Source organism: Cheilinus undulatus, linkage group 3 (assembly GCF_018320785.1).
Source record: "Cheilinus undulatus linkage group 3, ASM1832078v1, whole genome shotgun sequence".
In the NCBI taxonomy this organism is placed as follows: Eukaryota; Metazoa; Chordata; class Actinopteri; order Labriformes; family Labridae; genus Cheilinus; species Cheilinus undulatus.
Window position 1 is genome coordinate 19,607,345 of NC_054867.1, and position 21,373 is coordinate 19,628,717.

Sequence of the window (21,373 nt, forward strand, 5' to 3'; positions counted from 1 at the left end):
CATACTGAGAAAAACAACTTGTGTTCCCAGAAATTAATGGAGTTTTGCCTGAGGCAGTGAAACAAAAATGACTGTTATTCTGTCAAGCTTGATAAAAATTTAACTGCAGTCCTCCACTATACTGATACTTTGTTATTTCAGCTCCATTGGAATTCATAATAATCAGTTGATACATCATTAATCATACAAAAAACACATATTATACGAATTTGGTGCCCTGTGGGTTGAACAGTTCTTCATTATTCACTGGTTAGAAAGCATTTTTGTCCTCAAATTTTGTATCAAGTAAGCAAAATAAATTGAGCTATGCAGCCCCAAAGCAGTCCTGGTCTATTATTTGAGAGCTGGAGGCGCTCTCTCACTCAGCCTGTCAGAATGCAGGCCAGCTTAGATCGCCCACCTGTTCAAAACTTCCCTTTTTCCCCCCTATGTATGTAATTAAAAGTGGAGGCTGGCTCAAACATCCATAATACTTTTTGATTTAGGAGTCTTAAACACACTGGAGCTTTACTAACCCAAATACAAAAAATCTGAACTGTGCTTGCTTCCAATTGCAGTGTTGTTCTGTTAACAATTTTGCCTTTCTTGTTTTAGATGAACATTTCAACGGGCACAGTGTCAAAAAAATATGCTGAGTTTTTTGGTTGGAATTAGATGCACTGCTTTTAAACTAAAATTTCCAAGTTAAACTAAAAATTGCTGAGTACTACAAAAATTAAACAATGCACAAAATAGCTTTAATGTTCCCTGCAATTTGTGGATTGAGCTGCATGTATGAGCACAGTCGGCTCAAGTTTTGTACTGACAAAGTTTAGAGAAAATATAAAACAAAACCACAAAAACAAAATATTGAAAGAAAATAAAAACATTAAAAATATGTAAAAAGTAAAAGATTAACCATAGAAAAAAGACTTTCCCAAGTTGAGGACAAGCACTGAAAAGAGCTGCTAGTCTCAGTTGTCATTCATGAAACCAGATGACTTGTATGCAGTCATTATGCTTTCTGTCTCTTTTTTCTTATTTAGGTTATTTTATAGGTTTCAGTGTTTTTGCAGGGCTGAGATACTGTCATCAGTCTGCAGATCAGGATGTTAAGGAAACTTTTAGGGACCAGTAGACATCGCTGTCTCTTCCTTCAATGCACACATCTGGGGATGCATGTTAGCACAGGGGTTAGTAGCGTTGCCTCACAGCACGAAGGTTCCTGGTTCAATTCCCAGTCTTGGCCAGTTTGCACAGCATGCACTCCCTGTGCACACTTGGGTTCTCTCTGGGTGCTCCAGCTTCCTCCAACTACCAAAGACATGCTTGTTAGGCTAAGTTATGACGCTAAATTGGCCATAGGTGTGATTGTGAGTTGTAACCAGATAGAGAGGTTAATGTGTGCATCTTTAAGGGCGCTTTCACATTGGTGGCCTGGTCTGAGATCCAAGTACACTTTAGCCCAAACTCCAATTTTTTTGGGTCAACGTAAAATGCAAATGAACCACACCCAGGGAACCAGGTCCGCCTGGGGAGGTGATCTCAGCCACAGTTACAAGAGAGTTATGATGTCACCGTAACTGCAAAAGTTCTGTCTCCCACATTAGCAGTTTGTTCACAATTTTTCACAATAAACAGGGGAATTGTTAGAATCAAGTCAACAAATGGTCTATTATGACTCACCTTACAGATGACCACAAGTTGGAGTCAGCAAGTGGAGAGGCATGTTACTGCCGTTTTAAAAACGATTTTAAAAACCATCCATGGTGGCAGAAGGGACCAGCTTTGCCAGCTTAAAACAATCATCGATCCATGCACAGGCCACCTGCTGTACCAGACTGAGTGCACATGCAAGTTGGCCCAGGCACGGATCAATTTTGCTAATGTGAAAACAAGGACGTGGGCACAGTTCGAAACAATTGTGCCTAATGTGAAAGCACCTTAACAGATGCTAAATAAACTTTACAAGAAGTTTTTGCAGACAGATAAACAGGGATTTAAATTTGGTACCAACACATCTGATACTTACCGTAACGAATGAAAACACAGATTTTGGTGCTTTATTTCAGTACCTCTCAATCCCAATGGATCCTCCAACACTCCAAAGGAAAGGCATGAGAGATGTGAAGAAGTTACATCTGTTTCCTATACTGAAATGTTCTAAAGGCCTCTTATTTCTAAACCATTTACAATACTGAGCCAGTTTTTATTAGGCTGCCCACTTCTTCTTTTTTTAAAGCATCGATTCAGAGGGGCTGCAGAAAGCCTAGTGGTTTAAGGTGTGCCCCATGCATGTAGGCAGCCTGTGTTTAAAGCCAACCTGTGACCCTTTCCCACATGTCTCCTCCCAACTTGCTCATCCATATTTTCAATTCTTTCCACTGTCCTTCTCTTACAATAAAGGCCTAAAGAGCCCAAAAATTAGTCTTTAAAAAAAAAAAGGTATTGATTCAGGGACCGCTTAGGCACCAGCACCTAAAATGTATCAATTTAGCATCGGTATTGGTAATGATACTCAACCCTACAGATAGATTAATGTTATCAAGGATAAAGGCCATAATGAAGAGGGGTACTGATAAAGTATCAAAGTATCAGGAATTTTGAAATCTTGATATGAAATAGAAAACTGTTATTATTGTGCCTGACTGCTGATTTGCCCACCGTTCTGTCTTTACAATTAGTCTTTTCTTGTCATGTCTTGCACCATGAGCCAACAAAGAAATTCTTCACACTGTGAAAAGCATGTGTGAATAAGCAACTCAGGAAGCTTTCTGTAGCAGCCCGTCCTAAAATTTTCTAGAAATTTAAGCAGTGCATGTGTAAAAACAGCTTGTGTCTTTGTTTGTTTACTGCACATATGGGTGTCTACTTAAAGTGTCTCTGATTAAAAATCTAAAAAAAGGCCGGGTGTAAGACTTTGACCGACAGCGGCAGATGATCACTCAGGGTGGATAGATGCAGGTTAATCAAATGCCACCCTGACATTTTGACTGACAGGATGCTTAGCCCGCAGAGAAAACTGCTGGATTGACAGTGCGCATCTGCATCTGATTTAGGGGAGAGTAACGTGCTTCTGAATGAATGATTCCTATTGATTGAAAAAAGGGGAGAGATGAGGGGAGAGGAGAGGAAGGAAAGGAGGGGGAAAAAGCTGCAGACGCAACACAGTTGGAGCTGTCAGTTGTGAATGAAGCCAGATGTCTGAGAGATAAAGACTACAAGCGTGTGTGTTTGAGAGAGAGAGAGAGAGAGATCTTATCCTCTCATTTTCCCTAAAGGATTGACACACAATAGTGGCCCATTTTCTTTGATCAGACACCGCCTAGTCTCACCCGTGCTTAACATGTGTTACACAGCCCGCTGGTTATAAGAGAGGTGTGTGTGGTTCACACCCAACTCACGGTAGAATTGTGGATCTAATATGAGTAAATACACACCGATAGGCATACATTTTCCCTTTGTTTAATGCATCCCTTTTCCTGCTTCATTTCCATAACTTCATACAACTGTTTATTCCATGCAGAGTCGAGCGAAGGAGGGAGGGAGGGGGAGAGGGCAGTGATGTGCTAAAGGAGCAGATTTCCCCTGCTAGATCCAGGCTGTGTTAGCATTTTAGTCATCTATCAGTCTATCTTTGTGTGATAATGATATTTCTGCTCACTGCTCACTCAGGCAGAAAGCCCTTTTCTCATACCTTAAGCACACTACCATTTGTGTCGGGGAGCGAGAAGCGATGCCGTCTGATGTGCCGTGTGTTGTGTGTTGTGTGCAGCTGCACGGATGTTTACCAGTATGTGGGGGTGGGAGGGAGACCGAGATGGAGGGGAGGGAGAAATAGGGAAGATGGGAGGGTGGGTTGATGATGCTGAGGGAAGAAATGGGAGGGAGGACAGTGTGCGGTGAGGTGAGTGAGAGAGAGAGAGAGAAAAGGAAAAAAAGGAAAAGGCAGCTGGAAAGGGAGAGACGGGGAGGACACGGCAACTGCCTATAGATGCTGGAGCCTTCGACAGCGGAGCGCGGCGCTCAGCGGACACAGGAAGATGGTCTCAGTAAGAGGGGAACTGACGGTTGCCTATAATTTAATGTTCAGTATCTTGGACTCCTTCTCCATGGGTAATGCTACGGCCAGGAACTCTAGAGCACAGCTCGCATCTCTCCTCTCTGCTCCTCTCTCTTTTTTCTTTCTCTGGCTTAGTTACTCTCTAGGATTCTGTCCTCTCCTCTCAACTCTCACTTTCCTCGCTGAAACACACACACACACACACGCTCACTCATTTGCGTGCGTCGTCGCTGTTTTGGTAGCCAGGGTCTGAGTGAGTCTGAGTTAGCCCTAGGGGCTGGCCCCAGTCTTCCGCTGCACCAGTCAAGCCAAGCGCTGGCCGCGGCAGTGATGCAGATAGATCGCGCTGGCTGCACCTCCCTCCCCTCCCCTTCTCTTCCTCCTCAAACACCAGCCGTGGATGGGCGAGCACAGGAACCGAGCAGGGAAAGAGAGGAAAGAAAGGAGAAGGAGACGAGGGATAGCTGAGCACTGATGTGACATTGATTGGAGTCTGCGTTGGCTGTTTTTTTATTTCTTATTTAATTTTTTACATTCTCCTTTTTTTCTTTACATGGAAATATAGTTGAGCTGATTTCTTAACTGTCTCCCTTTTTTCTCCTTTTTGTCCGCTTTTACAGGAGTGGCACCTGCAAAGAAGAGCCCAAAACTGGTTAGTAGTTATTTTCCTACATTCTTTCTCTGCTCTCCCATTCATCATGCACTCCTGTCTCATCTATATGGTGAATGTGCCTCAGGGATATTTGTCTCACTTCTGCTGCCTCTTCTCTGTAAGGTGCAACTTGTGCTGATGTTGTGGGTCTGTTTGTAGACATGGGATGCTCTGCTGTGCGGGGGTGGATCCCTGTAGCTTCACATCAGCCCCCCTCCCTCCTTCTCTCTCACTCTCTCTGGCGGGGGCTGGGGACGAGGGGCTTTGATGCACAGCGTGAGCTGGGTTGCTAACACGCTGATGATCTCATCGCGCCGGGTGCTAAGCTTGCAGTGTGAGAGTTGAATGTATGATCACAGCTGGGAGACAGCCTCATCCTGTGATATATGCTGCATTTATGGAGGGACTCTGTTGACTGAACGTCTGTATGTACATTTTGTGTTTTTACAGGATGATGATGATTTTGAGCTGGCTCCTCCATACAGAGATTACACTAGGAGGGTATGTAATGTTGATGAGGCAGGGTGAAAGTTTTTAGTGGTGCTGGTTATGTAATATGTAAGATGATAATGGTGATGGTGTAGCTCTCATGGAGCAGAAAATAGCGGTGGTAAGTTGAGAATGATAATGCTGCTAATGTATGATATTTCGGCGTAATGCTAGGTTGTATTGGGTTGTTTATGTGCAGCGGAATACACTTGGGATGTCTGCTAATGTTGTGATGCATCAAGGCACTGAACCTTAGCATGGCCTGCTGATGGCAGAGCAGGACTAAACCCAGTCTAAGGAAGCAGCCAGGATTTGTTTTCATTGCCTCAGCCCCCCCTTTCCTCCCCCTCTCCATCCTCTGTCTCCTTAATAAGTTATTGGAGCAGAGAAAGCAATGTATTAAAGCACTCCCGGAGCACAGAGGGAGAACACAATAACTGCAGAAGGTCAAATCTAATAGATCCATCAAGAACAAGAGATTTGTTTTCATTTAAGAGGGGGGATAGGATTCAGACTTTGTGTGCATCAAACTGAGAGACATGAGGAAAACGGATGCCTCATTGGCTAATGGAGGCAGCGTTTTGTTTGATGAATCAAAGCGGCTAAAATTTAATTTTGCCATCAGGGTGAATCATCAGTCCTGAGGTGTGACTTTACTCTGAATTATATGAATCTATTGATTTTGACTTAACCACAAAACCCAGTGAGGTTACAGTGGTACCACTGGTCTGCCCTGTCTTAATCTCCGCTAAAGCGTCAGGCCCTTCTTACGCCTAACAAGGCTGATGAATATAAACATGAATTGCAGAGGTGTCGAAGGCTGATTCAGGGAGTAATGAGTCCAAATTTATTGAAGACATGGCTGCACTTTGAAGGCCAAACACTTTGATATATTTTAGAACACATAAGCCCCCTTTTGCCTCCACCCTTTGCTGATGTATTTTTGTATACCAGATCTGAAGTGCTGGGAGGTCACGTGTTCAGAGACCAAACTGCTGTCATTTTCTCTTACTGTCTTAAAATATCCTCCTTTCTTTTTCATGCTCTGTCTCTAACCTTTTTCCATCACTGGCTCCTTTTTGAAAAATCAGTAGAGTAATGGTGGAGAAAGATAGTGTGTTGTGGAAAGGATTTTCACTTATACTTGAGCTTAGGTTTGTATGTGCTTGACTCTGCTCAAGCACCGCTGCCCTTAAATCCTTGAGCAGGTGCTTAAGTGCCCGTGTTATTGAGGAGGGCAGTGGCAGTTTACAAGGAGTTTTACATTTTCTAGCATCACCAGTGAAATCCACTCTTCGTTTCAAACCCCATAAGTCCATTATTCACTGTGAATATTTCTCTATATGCAGCAGAGGGATGCAGCTCCTTGTTAATACATTCCACTCTGTTAAACAAAAGGAATAGGCGATGTGCTCTCTTAAGTGGAACTGCAGTTTTTTCTCCCACAGCTGAATGACTTAATCATGAGAAACCATTGAGAGTTTTTTTTCCTTCCTTTGTGTGCTAAAATAATTCCCTGAATAAAAAAAGCTTCATTATTTTTGATGATTAAGGTTGCAGCACAACAATCGTTGTCATTATACCTTCTTAAAGCAGCCACCTTTAATCAAAGTGAATCTTTAAAGTCGCACTTTTTTTTTCCTGCTCTCACGTCCCACCACCTCATTTCTTCATCCACTGCTGAATACACAACTTTCGTGTCTGTCATCATCCACACTCACAGGTGTAATGACACAGCTGATTTTGAGTTGTCAAATGATATTCGTCTGCTTCTCCAACAGCAGTTGTCAAGAAAGGACAGTCAGAACAGCTCGCAGCATAGCGTTTCCAGCCACCGGAGCGCCCATACAGACTCGCCCGTGCACTCGTCCCTGGCGCCCCCTCTCAACGAGAGCATCGCTCCCCCGCCTCCCTCTCAGCCCCTTCCGGGTCTGCCCCCCCAGGACTCCCCAGCAGACGGAACAATCCAGAGAAAACCGGACCCCTTTAAGATCTGGGCCCAGTCCAGGAGCATGTATGAAAGTAGGCGTAAGTATATACTTTTTTGGTGGCGGTATGGCGAGGGCTGCATGGGGCTGGTGTCTCGGGGGGACCCTCGGTGTGTTTAAGTGGTGGTGTAAACTTTGCAGCAACATTTGGGTAAGAGACACACACTGTGCTTCTAACTTACTGCTTTGTTTTCTTAAACAAAATTGAAGATTTCCCATTCTTTAATTTTCTTCTGTTTGGTTCTTATTGGAGGAGTTGGTCTCAGCTTGGTGCTTGGGTTGTGAAAGGTGAAATTAAATCTACTCCAAGTTTTTACTTTATATGATGATTTTACACATGTTTTTACACATGCACTGCTTAAATTTCTAGAAAATTTTAGGACAGGCTGCTACAGAAAGCTTCCTGAGTTGCCCAAAAAAATATCTAAGTAATGCTAAAAAAAACCCCTCAAATTTTAAGTTTGCACAGCTGTGTGCAACTATACCTTAGCCTGGTATCAATATTTTGGGGGTCACAGGCTGAAAGTTAGGGCACCTCTGATTTAGACTACTCTCTAAAGTACAAAATTTTGGACAAAATAAGAGCAGCATGTGAGTTCTTGCTATAAATCAAACTATTTTTTTTAAAAATGTTATCATGATTCATCTTATAATTTTTGTAGTTTAATGTATCTTTTTGTCGCATTTAGAAATTCCACTATTTGACATTTGACACTGTTTCAAGGTTTTTTGGAATTCTGAACCATCATAATGTAAGGGTAATTGACTTACTGTTTGCATACAGGCCAGGGTAGACTGAAGATTATGTCATGAACTTAACCACAGAAAAGAACAGTAAAAAGTAAATGTTTGATGACTCAAGGGAAGATGACTTTTGACTTGTCCACTGAGCCGTCTGTTTTTATTTAAAGTGAAATGAGACATTAGTGGTGCTCTTGTTTTATATCACTGTGGCTGCAGGGAGTCTGGAAGCACCTGAAACAAAGTGTGTTGAAAGGAACATTAAATCATGCGATTAATGCCACTAAAAATAAATAAGTAAATAATACATAAATTATGGATCTTAACTGCATCTAAATAAATGATGACAGCCCTAATTGAAACCAATTCATTCACCAAAAAAGCTCAACATTTATAAAACATATATTTTCTGTGAATAACTGACACTCCCATCATGCTGAAAGGAGTAGTAAACAATGTTGTTTCAGACAGTTTTAAGTTGTATTTTAGACAGAGCTAATCCCCTCCTGGCTCTGACTCAACTTAAGCATGTTGTGTTTTCACACTTGCACAAAACTCCTTAATCTCCAAAAACTTTCAGGTGGAGCTGCAGATGTAAAAAAAATTGAGATGTCAAATTTGATAACCTTTTTATCACATGACTGATGCTGAGATGGTGCACAAACCACATTCATACTCCTCTCTGCCATGTTTTTATTGATACTATAGCTTTGTCTACATGTCTACTTGAAGTAGAAGTGATGCAAAGGCAAAATTAAAAATATAGACTTGGTTAGGAAATTCTTAAAAGTGTATGTGAGTAAATGTTTTGACTAAACTGTTGAGTAATTAATGTAACACTTAGCATTGATTTTACTGTCATCTTAAGCATCATTAGTATTAGAAGTCAAGCCTTCCCACAGCTATTAGATATCACTTTTGAATAGTTGCAGACATTGGCACCACTGACACACTTTTATTGTAGACTTCCCCTTAGAGACACATTGTCCTATAATTAGCATCTATAGTGGAGTGGATGTAAGTGGATTGCATATCCCCCTCCTCCTTGTCTAGCCTCACGAAAGCAGAGGGATAGCTCCAATTAAAAAGAATAACCCTCTGTACAATGTCAAGTTATATAAAAAAATAGTAGTCTGTAAAAGGCTATGAAACTTTAACATCTAATCACCTTCCCAGGCGCCTCTTGTCAAGGATTTTCATTATTTATATGCCTGTGTAGAAAAATGGGAAAAGAAGGGCTCAGCCTGGGCTTGTGCAGCCGTGAAGGGCTGGGAGGACAAAAGTGTTTGATTTAAAAAGAGAATAGGAGCAAAGACGAACAAGGGTGGGATTATTTCTTCATACCTGTCCTAAGCTGATGGAGTCCCAACAGGGGATTTCTAAATTGCCTGAGACGGTTTGCTAACTACAAATTGGAGGATGTGTAGGACGAACACAAGGGATTACAAAGTGACTGAGACATATCAAAGAAAAATGTTAGGATAAGGAAGGTCAGGCTTGGTGGAATCAAGAGATTCTGAGGTATAGAAATGAAGGGAGAAACACAGAGCAGCAGGGAGGAGAGCTGACCTGAAGCAGCAGGTGAAAGTCCTCTGCTTCCTCACGCTGCATTGAGCTCTGCTCCTTAAATCCTGCAGCGTGCACCCCCATTGGGCTCTGGCTGCGGCTGCGGCAGAGAGATTTCTCTACACATCATTCTCTTTAATGAAAAGTCCTTCTGAGATCAAGGTCTTTAAACACCCAATGTGGTGAAAGATTTCCATTTGCAGGAAAATCTAAAAATTCACAGTATTAACCTGCAGTGAAAGAAATCCATGCCAAAGAAGAGAAAACCTCCCTCGTTCTTTATTTTCTGATTTTGCCTGATTTTATTATGTTCCTAGTTTAATTTTACTCCCAGTTTGAACCAGTCATGATTTTTTATTTGCAGTCTTCACTCACAGCTCTGCACGAGGCTTCCTGTCCCTCCATCTTCCTGAAATATCGATCCATTCACGCCCAGTTGCCTCACTGTGGGGATCACTAATGGATCTATTAATCGACAGGAGCAGGGTGTAGCTGTGCAGTTGACCCTCCCTAGTGCAGGTGCAGATTGCCGCTGTTAGCCTTTGACTCTTCCTCTCCTGGTTCCTTCACAGTTACACTGTGATAGATTGGGAGAGATGGCTGCTCTCTGCAGGGATTTTAACTGTTGACTGAAGGAACAGATTGGAAACGGGCTGTTTGCGCCTTCTGCCACTCTACCGCTTCTTAGTGGCTTTACTGTCCTTGGCAGGAGTAGTCCATGTGAAAGCAAAATGAATCTCACAAGGAGGTTTGCTCAGAGGTGCACGTTTGTCAGACCCTTAGATGCAGCTGCAAAACATGCAAATGCATGCACATCAGCATGCATATGTGAATGAATACACACATATCTAAAGCAAACAATCTCATGTGTACAGGCAGATGAGACCACACACACACAGTCTGTCTCTCCCTGGTTCCCCATAGCCCCCCCTGAGACTCCCCACATCTCCGCTGCTACATGAACCATGAGCTGTCACTCTCTGCAGCGCAATGCTTCTTTATAACACAGCACCTTTCTAGTGGATCGCACACACTCCTCTTTTTTTCTCTTGTGGGTGGCAGTGGACTGTGAACTTCCCCAACTCAATAATATATAACCCATTTCAGCATGTATTAGCACCTCTGTCGGATGGGAAGTGCTTTCAGCATATTGAAAAGAAGAAACTGAGCTGAATTAACCTTGCAAAGCAGATGGATACGCCTGTTTCCTTGTTTCTCACTGGCGAATCCATCTTGCAAAGCTCCCGTCTGAACTGTTTGAGCCCGGTTAGAAAGTGACAGGACCAATCACTACTTTTAGGCGCGGCGGAGTCGTGACGTAAGCAAGCAGCAACAAGAGGCCAGTGCAATTATGGCGGAAGAGCTTAGTGCGGATGCTGATAAAGCACCAGTTTTATCAGAACTTGACGCCATTTCTTCATTTAAAGAAGAACAAAGAACAACAGTGAGTTGTTTTCTTTTCAAAAACAACGAAAGTCGTGTACTTACATGTCTATAGTCGCCATGGTTCATATTGTTCCTCGGTAGCTGCGCATGCGCACCTCAGTCGCGGCTATGTCACGTGTTTTGTTGCTTTGATTGGCCCATAAAGATGTGACACACAGACTGTTCATCCAATCACACTCCGAGTTTTTTTCAAAGCCTCTGCCCTTTCTCAAACGCTTTGTATTGAAGGTCTTCCAGATGGATGTGTGAAACATCCATCTGGCGTGTCAGGTTAGAGCTGAATGCTACTGAAAAGAAACCATGAAGTCCATTCATATTGTAATGTCAAACCTGAAGAAAGATTTAGAAGCTAAAAGAATATAAACCTATGCTATTTTCAACATCAGAAAGAAGTTTCAGCCTGATCCTGTCTAATTATGGCTCTAGTGAATAAATGCTATCTGAATTTTTCTGGCAGCTTCTCGTGGTGTTTGAAGTTTATTTAGGCTCTATACCTTTGCTCTTCTCTCAAAATAGACCCTTTTAATCTTTTGATGAGCTATTTGTTTGTTCTTTGCCCAAAGCCTCGAGACAGCTTGTTTGTACAAAGAGCTATCTTAGTGATAAACTTTGAACACTTTCGGGGGAAATTATTTGCTTGTTGACATAAGCACATGGATCATTTTGTGGCTCTCAGAGTAATTGATATGTCCATAATAGCTACGCTGGTGTCTATAGTCTTTTTTATGATGAAAATAAAGCATGAAAGTTTTAGTAGGTTGATGATAAAGGAGTAATACTTTATGGCTAATTGTATGCTAAGGCTGAACTCTTCCTCTTTTACTGGTGTATGCACAGAGTCTCCTCAGCTGGCTGGCGGTATTAATGCACACATAATAAAGATGGTTTGTTGATTTTGCAGTTCCAGACTTCCAGGAACAGGACATTTTCCTGTGGAGGAAGGACACAGGGTTTGGCTTCAGGATTCTCGGAGGCAATGAGCCAGGAGAGCCAGTAAGTTTCTCTTTCTCTCTCTCTCTCTCTCTCTCTCTTATGCTCTTTAAATCTTTCATTTTCTCTGAATTACATTCCAGTTTCCTTCATTTTCATTAATTACTTTTGTGAAATGTTAAAAACAAGCATCACAATCCTGTAGCATAAAGTAAGTGATGAAAAGGTCTTATATTTTTTAGCTGTAGTCTAGGCAGAATCAACCAGGCTTTTAAGACATCTATGTTTTATCTATCCTCCACCTTGTGTGCACGTTTTAGCTTCATACTAGTAATATCTACAAAGTACAACATGTTTCTTTTTGATCTCTTCAAAATAAAACAGGAGAAGCATCCTGCACAAACACAATCATTCCTAAAAAAAACATTTTATTTTCCTTTCCTTGCTTGCAATAAATTTTTTGAAGAGAAGTAATTATTTTTTGTACAAAGGGGTAAAACATTTCCCACAGATGTTTGAATAGCCTGAAATCACATTTTAAAAGGTCACATATTTTACCCCTTTATATCGGTCTCAGAGGTCCCCAAAACATGCCTGTGAAGTTTGTTAATGAAAAAACGCTCCAGTATTGGATTTTTGCATGTCTAAATACCCCTCTTTTTCAGCCCTGCTCAGAAAGAGCTGTTTCTGTGTCTGTGGCTTTAAATGTTAATGAGCTGTCTGACTCCACCCCTAACTCTGCCCCTCTCAGGGAATGGATGTGGCTCTTCTGCTCCTCCTTTCAGCTGCCAGCTGAGAGGAGGATCAGGAGAGGAGGGCGAAACTTTCTTCCAAGCGGGGAGGGCCAACTGAACCTGGGGACGGTGCTAACTCCCCACATGACATCATGTGGGGAAAATTTGAGAACGGCTTGTTTCAGCACACATTTTCTGAAAGGTGCTGAAAGGGGGTGGGGGGTTAGTTTTTTCTGATTATCAGGGGGATTGTGGACAGGCCAGGGGCACATATTTTTGGCTGCTTGGCCACCTTTATGGCTGCTGTAAAAATCGAGATATCCTTTAATTTTAATGTATTGCTCCAGACTACATCATTACTGGTATTTAAAGCATTGGTTCTCAACTGTTCAAGCCTCAGGACCCACCACTACCTTAATGAGAAACAGCAACCCACATTTTTGTTATTTTAAATCTTTCATATTTATACAATGAAAATGTTGCAGTCTGGAACTTAGATTGAGGAAAACATGAGTGAACAAAGAGACAGGCTAAAACAAATGAGTTAAAAAGTACATCATTACAGAAGCCCTGGGGGAATTTGCATTTATTTTGCTCTGTTTTGCCATTAGATAGTGTAAATTGTGGTTGTTTTCTAGAGATCTCAAGAAATCAACATGTTAACATGGGAAACATCAGCTCTGTTATCCAAAGATAATGAGACAGATACATTGAGATCTTGAGAAAACATCCTGAATTTACCCTCATAATGGCAAAACATAGTGAAATAAAATAATTGTGTATATGTCTGCTCGGGGCCTCTGTATTTCATAAGCTTACAGCCAAATTTTTTTTTTCTTGGTACTCATTCACCACCAATTTAGACCACACTAAAAAATGGCTTCATGACCCTCTTTTGGGTCCTGTCCAGTTGAGAACCTGATTTAAAGCATTGTTATCTGGGTCATCTTTTATGCTTCAGTTCTAGATTTTTTGTTATTAGTCTTACAAGTCTCCTGTGTCTCCTTGTAACTTAGATCTACATCGGCCACATAGTGAAGTATGGAGCTGCAGATGAGGATGGACGCCTGCGGTCCGGTGATGAACTGATATGCGTGGATGGCACAGCAGTTGTGGGAAAGTCACACCAGCTGGTGGTGCAGTTGATGCAGCAGGCTGCCAAGCAGGGCCACGTGAACCTCACAGTGCGACGCAAAACCAGCTACGCAAGTAAGAGGCAGCAAAGCCTTTTGTGTGATTGTTCAACCACTCACTTAAGTATTTATCCTGAGTTTCTTCACCTTTACGGATCTTGGGAATTATGGGGATCAGTCAGGTTTTGAAAAATAAGCCAGGAAATGACAACCCTAGCTACACTGAGTTACCCAAAACTGTTTGGGAAGTGAGACTGGAATTGTACTGATAAAGAAGTTAGACACTAGTAGAACCTTTTTTATCATATCACAAGCAACCAAAATCTAATTTCATGCTGCACAAAGCACAGAACACGTGTGAAGTCTGTTTCTTCAACTTAACTCTTGATCTGACAGCTCAGACTGATTACTTCATCTTGTTTCATTAATCCTGCAATATTCAGAATGGATCTGCTGTCAGAAACTGTAGAAAATGACTGTTGTCTTATTTTTTCAAGGCACAGTTTAAATGAACAGTCACTTTTAAGAGTTGACAGTTGTGACAAATGCATTGAATTTCCTGTGGCTTGCTTTAGAATGAAAGCCTCTCTTTGATTTATCAGTCCAGTACTTTTACAGTGAAGTTTTACAGTTGGTTGTTTTGTTTGTATTATTAGAAAAATAATGTAGATATACATGAGGCCTCCTTTTCATTGAGTCCAGCACAAATGAGATGCAAACCAGACTTTAGTGTGACTCGTGGACTGTGAAAGTGACACAGAAAATTATCTCTCCAATCATATCCACTTCATTTATGTTCTATAATAGACAAAAACATGGAAGTTCACCAAAGTGCAGCACAGTAAACAGAATATAAAATAAATGTAAATAAATCATTTGAAACTGATAATAGTTAAGAATTTCTGAAACCAAGCTTTATGTTTTTTACCAGAAGTATATTCCGTATATTGAATTTAATTGTACGAGTCCCGGACGAGCCCCCAAATTATGTTTCACACCCATTTAGGGGAAAAATACTTAACATGATAAATTAAAAAAACAAACAAACAAAAAAAAACGTTTCTTTCCCAGTCAGAAACTTTTTTTTGTCTTATTCCAGGAGTATATATTGAAATTAATTTTACTAGCCCCAGATGAGCCCCCAACTTATGTTAAGCAGCTGTCTAGGGGGAAGTTACATAACATAAATAAGTTAAAGAAAAGATGTTTCTTTCCCAGGCTCCAAAATAACAAACGGGGTCAGGATTCAAAATTTACAACAATTTATTTACAGTTACAAAAAATAAGAATAAATGTAATCTGAATAACCAATTATCCAGAAAAACAAAGTGTCTCAACGATAACAGCTAAGTTTAGAGTTGAGGAAATAAACAGAATGCTGCTGTCAGAGACGCTGCTCAGCAACCAAGGGCTGACGTATTTGAAAGATCGAGGAACCAATCAGGATCTTGCATGCCACTGCTGCCAGCCCCCAATCCAAACACCAATCACAAACTTCCACCTGGGAGCAACACAGAGATTGGGAACACACAACAGACAGCATACTCAGACAAAAACACATGTGATGACCAAAGCCATTTGCAAAGACAGAGGACTCGCTCTGAATCCAAAAGAAGAACACAAAACACAAAGAACAGCAGCAGTACAAACACAAGACAACAATACTATAATACAACCATACAGCTACCGCCATAACAGTAAACAAAAACACATTCCCTACATTGTACTAGATGTCATTAAAGTATTTACAGTCTCTGTTCCTGCAGTGCAACAGTTTTTGAGTTGCTGAAAAGCTCCATGCCATGGGCTCCATCTATTTTCATTGCAGTTCCTTCAGGGGCTAGGGGACCTGCTTACTATGGGCAGGGGCAGCCTTCAACTGTAATAGTCTGGGTGTCCAACACTAGGAAGCGCTCGGCCTCCACCGAAAGCAACCCCCCCTTCCTCTCATCACTGCCATTTCAGTGCTCTGCTCAGCTCTACTGTGCTCCTCAGCAGGCGATAAAGAAAAGCCCATAAATATGATGGAGAGGGTGGTCAACCTTCGGCCCGATGAAAGCAGCCAGGCATTAGTGCATCGCTGCTTCCCTGTCTGCCTGAGTGTCCAGAATACAAGGCGCCTTACTCAAGCAGCTGTACAGGAAATGAAATGTGGAATGAAATATCCAGATACAGCAGACAGCCGCATCTTTAGTTCATCTTTTGTTCAAAACAGATCAGAGAAGAGATAGCTGGAGAGGCTCTTCTCCCAGAGCTGTCTGGCTGGCTTGTCTTTCATTACATCAACAAAAACTGGATGTTTTCAGAGAGAAAGACAATACGTATATTTTTTTTATTTTTATATTTGTGATAACGCTGTTATCGTCAAATGGTGAGAGTCTTCTTCTACTGTTATCTTATCTTTTTATTCAAAGTCTCCACATCATTTCTTTTATCTCACAAACTTCTTATTTACTCTGGGTGTCCTGGTTTTTATCTGTTTGTCTAAATTCTCCTCTTCATCTTCTATATCATCTCCTCTTTTCTGTCTCGCCCCCCTGTAAAGTCTGTTTCTCTTCCTGTCATTTTCCTTACTATTTCACCCTCCACCTTTCACTGTATATGGTCATTTTTCTCATCTTATCTTCCTCTTCTATCTTTAGTGAAAGCAGAGGGAGATGTGCCTCCATCGCCTGCGTCATCCCATCACAGCAGCAACCAGGCGCCCAGCCTGACCGAGGAGATTGGAAAGCGCACCCCGCAGGGCAGCCAGAACTCCCTCAACACAGTCAGCTCCGGCAGTGGCTCCACCTCTGGCATCGGCAGCGGGGGAGGAGGCGGAGGGGCAGGGGGCAGTGGTAACGCCGTGGTTGCCACTGCAGCTGCTACCACCTCCTCTCAGCCCCCCAACGCCAACCCTTCCACGGTCTCCTCTGGCCTGCAGCCCTATGACGTAGAGATCCGGCGTGGCGAGAATGAAGGATTCGGGTTTGTGATCGTCTCTTCGGTGTCGCGGCCTGAAGCTGGCACCACCTTTGGTAAGAGATGTTTTGCTATTCTGTTAAAACCTTCAAGCACATAGATGTTGATTGCATATGCAAATATCACAGATATCCGTTCCACTCAGCAAAACATGAAACAACTGCTGAAGCTTCCCCTCATCACAGGGGCCTTTAATCTTTTCATCTTCTTCTTGGGCTGCCTTTGTATCATCCATAAAACCTCTGAACTCTAAATAGTCTGACATGAAGCTCGTTCTCTGGCTATTTACAGTCCCTCCAGATCAATACCAACACTTTTCAAAAGAAGTGCCTCTTTTTTCTCATTTTTGCCTGAGCCTGTCAAACCACAACACTGAAGCCCTTTCTTTGCCTGCAGCTGCTGCTACGCTCACACACAGCTTTCATAATTGATCATAAGTGAAGTCGGTCTTACATAAGGCATCTGTATTATTCAGCTGAACCTAAATGGCTTCTGTCGCACAGGTTTCCACTTAAAGCCTAATGACAACTTAATGAGAATGAGAAAGGGTGGCAAGCAGGTTAAATGGGGGAAATGATCAGTGTGAAATCTGTTTATTTGTTATATAATCTGGTATCAAAGTGACTTACTGACTCTAAATCAACTTTTGGGGTTAATAGCATCACCAAGCTAATCATAAACAACTGCTATTACCAAGTATTAAATCAAACAAATCACATATAAATCTGTTTAAATAACTGCTTTGCTCTTTACAAACTCATGGTGTCTTTTCTATGCAGTGCAGTTTCGCTGCTATGGCTTCCTGCCTACACCACTATAGCTTTCCACTCCTCTCTAAGCTCTTATCTCTGTCAGTGTGGGTGGACTGAAAAAAAAGCTCAACTTTCCAGGTTGGCTAACAAAGTGGCAAAGCTCCTTTTTCACAGGCCAAGGTAGGAAGCCCAGGCCAATAGATACGCTTTATTTGATTTGACCTGACGTGCAAAATCTCCCAGGAACCCATTGACCACATGAAAGTTTCAAAGTCAGTTGTTGCATTAGCTCATAGCCGTTATGGAGTCAGAAGCAAGTCCGCTTATGCTGAGTGTGTTTGGAGTAGCACTTTATTTTGTTCAGCGATGCTACAGCACCTCTGTCTTTCGTTTTTTTTTCTGCCGTTTATTTTTCTCTCAATATTTTACAACTCTGCTCACTCAAAGAGACTGTTAGAGGTCGAGTTTAGACAAATTTTCACTGGGCTAAAAGAGAGGCTGGCGAAGAGAAATGAATAATAATCAAAAAGAAATTTTTCTGCAGATCTGATGTCAGACTGCAGACAGAAAACAAAGGAAGGATAGGAGAGAAAGACAGACCTGAGGGTAGACTGTGACATGCCAGTTCTGATGTATGTTTGTTGTCGGCAACTTTCTGCAGGTGCAGGTGTTTGAAAAGCAAGCAACACAACACAGACTTTTTATTATTATCTCCTTTCTACCAAGAGACTCTCATGCAAATATGATAATGAATCCAGTTTTAGTAACGTGTTGCAGTGAGTATTTTTTAAGTAAAGAATAAAGATAGAGTGGAGGAGGAGGAGTACATTGGATGCAGTGTTGAGCTCAGTTTTTTAATGAATCATTTGAAAACCAATTTGCAGTAGAAGTAGTGAGAAGTTAAGTATGACAGATTCTCTTATTTCTTCACAGAGCACAAATTCACACTTCTCCGCCAATGCTTGCATTTTATTCTGTCGTTTCTCTGATCAGCTCCTCTCAGTGACTTTGCCTGGCTTGTTGCTGTCGGTGAATTAACCCTCAGATATCTGATTCTCTTCTCTGCTTATTTCCCTCTTCCTTTTTTCCCCCCCTTTCTCTTCCAAATGCAATCCAACATCAATTCACATACACACCTATGTATTGAATCATGCACCATAATCAATGGTGACCATAGCTGGCAATGCATGTGTGGCCATGCCCCACAAAATAGGACGCATCATTGAGGGGAGCCCGGCAGACCGCTGTGGGAAGCTAAAAGTCGGCGACCGTATCTTGGCTGTGAATGGATGCTCCATTACCAACAAGTCCCACTCTGACATTGTCAACCTCATCAAGGAGGCCGGGAACACCGTCACACTACGCATCATTCCCGGAGATGGTGAGTTGAGTAACTGTACATGCCAGTTAGAGAACAGTTTAAAATTTTGCTTTCAAAATTGTCTTTATTCCTTCAATAAAATGCTGCTAAGATGTTGGAAACCTTGGGAATCAGGGTGTGGGATTAGCCAAAGATAAGACTGGATGTCTCCACCCTTGTCATTTAGTTAACTGGTTATTAATATTTTTATCAGCTCAGAGCTGCAATGCTGGTCATAAGTTCTGCCTAAGACAGGGGTGTCCAAACAATGGCCCAGAGCCAACTGCAGCCATAGGTTCATTTTAAATTGTCCTTCAACTACGGCTTTGAATAAAGCGAATATGTATGGCCTGCAGTAGAACATGAAGCTTGTGCTTGACTGTATTGTACTCCTTAGGTTCAGACCTGTAGGTGCTGTTGTGTAAATGCTTGGCCCCTTGAAACTGAATGGCCACCCCAAAATCCTCCTTATTTTGGCATGAATGAATGCACATCGAAGATCATTGTTAAATGTTGAGCCCAGTTATGAGTGTCAGGACTGACAAATGGTTTTGTAGTGTGACATAATAAACAAAGCGTCACAGAGGCCCCCTGATTCTACCAAGGCCAGTGGGATTCATTTTTTTAACGTGGCAACAAGGAACAATGATTGGGAAGTTCTCTGAAAAGGAGGTTGTAGGTGCTGCCAGTGCTAGAAAAGCCAGCTATGGACACAGGACCTCAAGGCTCTACTACCCTAGAACTAAATAAGCAAAGTGTAGAGGTTTCACAGTCTTGAAAAAGAAAATGAGTTTGACAGGCATATAATCCAGACTAATGAAAGTTGTACACAGGCATGTGGCCATTAGTCCGCACTGCTAGCATTAGCCACATTCTGCTAACCAACCTTCATAATAAAATTAAATCGCTGCCTATGTGTTAAGAGCTGTACAATAGTCTGTGTAAGGTGCAGGACATGTCATGTCTTTTCTGAGCGGTTAATGTGTTTCTGGATTGTGTTACATGAAATGTTTTGTTGCTTCACTTGCTTTCAAAGTGAGTGGAACGCCCCTACAGTGTTGACAGAAGTGCCTCTTTTGGGATGTCTGGGAACTTTTCCAGTGTTTGCATTTCTGCCTTTGGCATGCCTGCACTTTAAAATGAGCAATAGAAGTAGGTGAGTGAGGGAGAGGAGAAGCATTTCCTCAGTGATCTTCTGTGAAGTGGGTGTGTCTCTTTTGTCAAATAGGTTTTAAGGAAAAGGTTGTCCACATTGTCTGTGTTGCAGTGCAGCCAAGAGCTCTTGCTTCTTTGTGCTGACAGATCACCCTGGCATGCTTCACAAATACGCTTTAATTAACTGTATGTGTGTGTGCGAGGAAGGCGATACTCCCTGTCAACCTGAGCACTGGTCGAAATTGGAGCGATTTGTCCGCCGTTCGTTGCTTTCCGGCTCACTTCTTATGGATGAAGAGGGTTTTTTTTTTCTCTCTCTCTGCGGAGCGATTGATGAGAACAGCGAGCCAAAATTGCTCTGCCAAGAAGACCGGAGAGCAAGAAAGAAGAGGTCGGGGAGAAATAACTGGATATGCTTTATCGGGAAGTTTCACTTTGTGTTTATGTGCATTTGTCAAACAGACATCGGCTGTCATGGACACAGAGGGAGTGACAGGAAGAGATTGTGGCTTGTGTTTCAAAGTTGTGTCTCTGAGTGTTTGTTCCCTCTGCTTCTGTTTACACGAGACTGAGCAGACTGATTTTTGTGTGGATCAATCCTGTCTAAACTTTCTGACATGAATAAATACCATCAAAAGAGATTCTTCCAAGGTGAAGTCAGGTTCAGCTCCTTTCCAATAAGCTCACCTCTCCCTGGTGTTGGAAATCAGTCAGTTTTGCTGTGAAGGATGCTCAATACTTCTGCAAAAACAACCTGCTGGTACACAGTAATGCATGCACAAACAGCTAATGCCATCATCAGAGCTTGTGTCTCTGCAGCACAGTGCAGGCATACCTCATTGCTTCTTATTATGCCTATGATAAAGGAGACATACCTGCCTAAAGTAAAATGGTGGGCCCTTTTTTTATTTTAGGAAAATCGTGGGTTTATTGTGTGGTTGTATTTTCTCTTATCTCCTCTCCCTTTTTCTCCTCACTGAAATTCTCATTTCGACGCCTGCTCTTGTTCCTATCTTGGTCCATACAGGGCAGGAGGGTAGACTGCATTGGCCAGAGACGAATTACAGAATCAGCTCAGTGCCTTTTCTCTCTGCCTTGAATGTTTTCAAGAGCTTGGGTTGAGGAAAAGACCGAGGGTCACTAGAAGAATGGAAAGACAGGGAAACAAAGTCTAGTCGATTAATTGCAAGACAATGCAGTCAAGGGAGTGATAAATGGAGAGAGGTAGCAGAGTGGGGGGAAGTTGGATACGCAAATGAACAGATGGAGTGGCTAGTAGGGTTAACACTGACAAATTTAAGTCCACAAGCTCGGGAAATAAGCAACGCAAAATATCAAAAATGCACACAGTTTGAGGTCCAAATGAAGCCCACCCCACCAACCCTGCAGTCTGACTGGTTGACTTTGCACCTCATGGGCAACAG

At 42.1% G+C, this 21,373-nt stretch overlaps 1 protein-coding gene across 10 annotated transcripts in view; it reads left to right on the forward strand.

Annotated features, from left to right (window-relative positions):
- magi1b (membrane associated guanylate kinase, WW and PDZ domain containing 1b) overlaps positions 1 to 21,373 on the forward strand; it is a 207,666-nt gene that overhangs the window by 170,572 nt on the left and 15,721 nt on the right. For 4 of the 10 annotated variants that reach the window (XM_041781197.1, XM_041781222.1, XM_041781264.1 and 1 more), the window contains exons 13-19: positions 4,663 to 4,694; positions 5,145 to 5,195; positions 6,965 to 7,211; positions 11,826 to 11,917; positions 13,605 to 13,797; positions 16,364 to 16,738; positions 18,612 to 18,815. In XM_041781197.1, the coding sequence (XP_041637131.1) occupies positions 4,663 to 4,694; positions 5,145 to 5,195; positions 6,965 to 7,211; positions 11,826 to 11,917; positions 13,605 to 13,797; positions 16,364 to 16,738; positions 18,612 to 18,815 (1,194 nt within the window). The remainder of the gene's footprint in view (positions 1 to 4,662; positions 4,695 to 5,144; positions 5,196 to 6,964; positions 7,212 to 11,825; positions 11,918 to 13,604; positions 13,798 to 16,363; positions 16,739 to 18,611; positions 18,816 to 21,373) is intronic. The other 6 variants (XM_041781238.1, XM_041781271.1, XM_041781230.1 and 3 more) reach the window with 5 other exon arrangements.